Source organism: Lolium perenne, chromosome 7 (assembly GCF_019359855.2).
Source record: "Lolium perenne isolate Kyuss_39 chromosome 7, Kyuss_2.0, whole genome shotgun sequence".
In the NCBI taxonomy this organism is placed as follows: domain Eukaryota; kingdom Viridiplantae; phylum Streptophyta; class Magnoliopsida; order Poales; family Poaceae; genus Lolium; species Lolium perenne.
In genome coordinates this window covers 240,922,973-240,927,108 of record NC_067250.2, presented here as the reverse complement: position 1 = coordinate 240,927,108, position 4,136 = coordinate 240,922,973, and the positions used below count along the sequence as shown (strand labels likewise).

Genomic DNA, 4,136 nt, shown 5'->3' with positions numbered 1-4,136 from the left:
GACATATTACTCTCAATGAAAAAGCAGGATAAACCTTTCTGAAAATGGTCAAAATCTGGGAAATTCTACGTCGTGTCGGTGTACAATCACTTGTGTAGCAATGGTACTAACAGATCATTTAGGCATATGTGGAAAAGTAGGATTCCCCTCAATATCAGAATCTGGTTGTGGCTCATTTGGCATAATGCAATTGCAACCAGTGATAACTTGTTGAAACGAAATTTTACTGGAAGCCCTCGATGCCAATTCTGCAATAAAGTAGGAAACTATCTTGCATCTATTCTTTGAATGTGATGCGGCCAAGTATGTTTGGAGCTCTTTTGGATAGGCAATCGGGGATCCCACTAGACCTGGAAGTTTTATACAGTTTTTTTGGTGGTTCCCTCATTTTGTGCCAGCCAACCGCAATACACAGATTGCTGGGCTGGATGCAATCTATTGGGGAATCTGGAAGTTGAGGAACAAAGCATGCTTTGAAGGCAAATTGATTCAATCCCCCACTGAACTAATTATTTTTGCTATTGTTTTCATGAACTATTGGGCAAGTCTACATGATGAAGATGATGCTGAAGATATTCAATGAGGAGCGAATAATCTGTTGCGATTAGCAACCAGGGCTAATGGTATTGGATCAACGAGCACGGCTAATGGAAATCCTCCGCCTTCCCCGTCGCTAGGTAGTCGATCTGGTGATGTTGATAATGACATCCATATCGACAGAGAAGGATAGTGTTGTTAGTTCAGAAGTGGGAAAAATAGTAGTTGATTTTTGGCTCTAGCTCGTTTTGGTGCACCTGGTTCAGTTGATCATTGATGTTGTAATAAGACCTCTAGTTTTAATTGTCCCCGTTCAAACACTAGCAGTAGGCAGTGTTAGTTGTTTCTTTCGTTTGCATACCTGGGATGTTATTTGGAAGTCGTTTGTATTTCGTTGTCTCTTTTGGTAATGAAATTCGATCCCCTGACAGGTCGCTTCGAAAAAAACCATCTGATCCTTTTGATTGGTTGACGAAGTTGCCTATTCAGCATTGCTTCATATTGATCTTGTGTGGCTTGCCTCATCATGTGTTTGCTCTGCTATGTTTCCAACATGTAGTGTTTGCCTCACCTTTCCCTGTAGTCGTTAGATCTCGATCTTTCAATTGGAGATTAGGTATAACCGTGAATTTAATTGGATAGGATGAAGATAGGGATATTTCCCAATCCTGGCTAAAAGTATCCCCAATAATTCCTAGAAATACTAGTACCTAGTACCGAACAAGGCCTAAACATAGGACGTAAAACTGTGAACGATGATTGCATGTGTAAAAACTTATATGGGTTCTCCGGTATTAAAAAAAAGATGAATATCAATGTGTACGCCTAAAACTGCTCATAGTGGGAGTAACATAGCTAGTAACATCACACATCTCAAGGCATTTTGGTGACATGACATGCTAATAAATAAAGAAAGAGAATGAGGTGGTAACTAGCTATGTTACCATAACATCACACACCTCAAGGCAAGATGAGTCTATAACATAATAAATGATACAATGCATGACACCACATATAAGTTACTACCCACTATGAAGGTAGTAACCTAGACTAGTAACATGACATATGTTACTAGTCTAAGTTACTCCCCACTATGACCAGCCTAAGTAGCATTGAGAGGAATACCCGACAGCTCATATTATTGGCATCGGTGGCAGCGAAATATGTAATACTAAAACAATCCAAGCAAGCAAATCAAGCTTTGATATGGCTGATTGCGCAGAGCCCATGACCATTATATTTTGTGTCCGAGCATGAATAGAGCTGGGGCTCAGTTTCCACGCAGCTAACTACTGTATTTTTTAAAGGAAGAAGACAGCGTGACTCGATTGTGCACAGATCGCACCTAACTAAGACTACCCACAATGGGAGTATCATAGGTAGTATCATGCATTCCATGCATGCAAAATGCTGATGTGGTATTGCAATTAAGGATGAGAGAGAGTGTACTAGTATCATAGGTAGATACCGTATCATAGCACATACTACTAGAAAAAATAATATCAAGTAAATCTTGTACACATATTTGCATTGAGATTCTACAAAACAATTAATATATGGAGATTATGATACTAGTATATGATACCATGCATTGTGGAGATAGTAACATGTATCATACGTATGATACTTCTATATGATACTATGCATTGTGACTAGTCTAAGCTTAACACATATGCTCATCGTATAAAAGTATAAAACTTCGCCAAATGCAATTGCATCTAAAAACGTAGAGGTGCCTAATTAAAGAATACCGTTTTAATCAGTTACCTGCAGGGACTCCTGTCCTGTCGATCCACTCTTTGGACAGACAGTACACTCCCTGACTCCCATGCGTCAACCACTCCAATATGAATCCATTCTTCAAGCCCAAGTTGCACTAATGCATGCATCGATCTGATCCACACCATCGTGCTCTGCATCGGTCTGATCTGCCGCTAACACTAGAGTCCAACACCTTAATCTGCCCACCGTCAGGCTTCAGCATGCAGATTAGTCAACCCATCCAGCTCGAGTTCAGGCGTCCAGCCAATTTCTCCATGGCGGTCGCCATATGCAAGCACGATCTAGCCGGAGACATACACTATATATACGTTCCCCTGTCTCGGTTACGTTCACATGAACCACTAGAACAGTCATCTCTTCTATCAGTACATCGCAAGTAGCCTAGTACTCATCCAACAAGAACTGTGTAGCTCGTTACCTATGGCCACCGCTGCAGCGAGGTGCCAGCTGCTCTTGGTAGCCGTTGCTTTGGCCACGCTGCTCGCCGGCGTTGCGGGTGTCCAGCTATCGTCGAGGTTCTACGACAGGAGATGCCCGAAGCTGCAGAGCATCGTGCGGTCAGCGGTGGCGCAGGCTGTGGCGACGGAGCCGCGGATGGGAGCGTCCATCCTCCGCCTGTTCTTCCACGACTGCTTCGTCAATGTGAGTAGTCCGACATTGGTGTCACCTAGCCAGCTGCAGTTCATTTATCTAAAGCACTGCTTTCTAACATTTTTACTGATGTCGGGATTAATGCAGGGCTGTGACGCGTCGATCTTGCTTGACGACACGGCGAGCTTCACCGGCGAGAAGAATGCCGGGCCGAACGCCAACTCGGTGCGCGGGTACGACGTCATCGACGCCATCAAGACCCAGGTTGAGGCGGCTTGCAGCGCCACCGTCTCCTGCGCCGACATCGTCGCCCTCGCCGCACGGGACAGCGTCAACCTGGTAATCTATCTATAGCTAGGGTTTACCAAGATCGATCCATGGATCATCTCGCAGACAGAAACACGTTATTGCTTGCATCGACCAAAGCTTATATCAGCGAGATGGTACAATGATGCAGCTTGGCGGGCCGACGTGGACGGTGCAGCTGGGCCGCCGCGACGCGCTGAACGCGAGCCAGAGCGCGGCCAACTCCAACCTCCCAGGACCAGGGTCCAGCCTCGACACCCTAATCACGATGTTCGGAAACAAGGGGCTCTCGCCGCGGGACATGACGGCGCTCTCCGGCGCGCACACGATCGGGCAGGCCCGGTGCACCACCTTCCGCGACCGCATCTACAGCGACGCCAATGTCAACGCCACGTTCGCGGCGCTCCGGCAGCAGACGTGCCCGCAGACCGGCGGCGACGGCACTCTCGCGCCCATCGACGTGACAACGCCGGACACGTTCGACACCGCTTACTACGAGAACCTGGCGAGCAGGCAGGGCCTGTTCCACTCGGACCAGGAGCTCTACAACGGCGGGTCGCAGGACGTGCTGGTGAGGATGTACAGGCGCAGACCTAGTACGTTCTTCGTCGACTTTGCCAAGGCGATGGTGAGGATGGGCAACCTCGTGCCGTCGGCAGACACGGCCACGGAGATCAGGTTGGACTGCAAGAAGATCAACTGAGGTCCCGGCCAGGAGGATGAATGTGTGGTGAAGACTGAAGTCCAGTCCTGTCCAACTCGCGAGGACATCTTCGATGTGAAATAGTCAAAAAGGCTGCTATTTACCTATATATATGGGTCAAGTAATCCCGTCACGTTTTCCATTTTGTTTTTGGCAATTGTAATGATGAATTAATCAAGAACATAATTCACAAAGATCGATCAGCTTTTTGGGATTA

At 46.6% G+C, this 4,136-nt stretch overlaps 1 protein-coding gene across 1 annotated transcript; it reads left to right on the top strand.

Annotated features, from left to right (window-relative positions):
• The first annotated feature begins 2,658 nt into the window (after positions 1 to 2,658).
• LOC127314086 (peroxidase P7) lies at positions 2,659 to 4,136 on the top strand. Its single transcript, XM_051344560.2, has 3 exons — positions 2,659 to 2,961; positions 3,058 to 3,249; positions 3,368 to 4,136. Exons 1-3 carry the CDS (start codon positions 2,740 to 2,742, stop codon positions 3,917 to 3,919), a joined length of 966 nt encoding a protein of 321 aa, XP_051200520.1. The 5' UTR covers positions 2,659 to 2,739; the 3' UTR covers positions 3,920 to 4,136.

Bases quoted from the DNA above. Each gene is read 5' to 3' on its own strand.
- LOC127314086 (XM_051344560.2), top strand. From the start codon at position 2,740: ATGGCCACCGCTGCAGCGAGGTGCCAGCTGCTCTTGGTAGCCGTTGCT. The intron at 2,962-3,057 runs GTGAGTAGTCCG...GGATTAATGCAG, and splicing joins TCCACGACTGCTTCGTCAAT to GGCTGTGACGCGTCGATCTT. The intron at 3,250-3,367 runs GTAATCTATCTA...ACAATGATGCAG, and splicing joins CACGGGACAGCGTCAACCTG to CTTGGCGGGCCGACGTGGAC.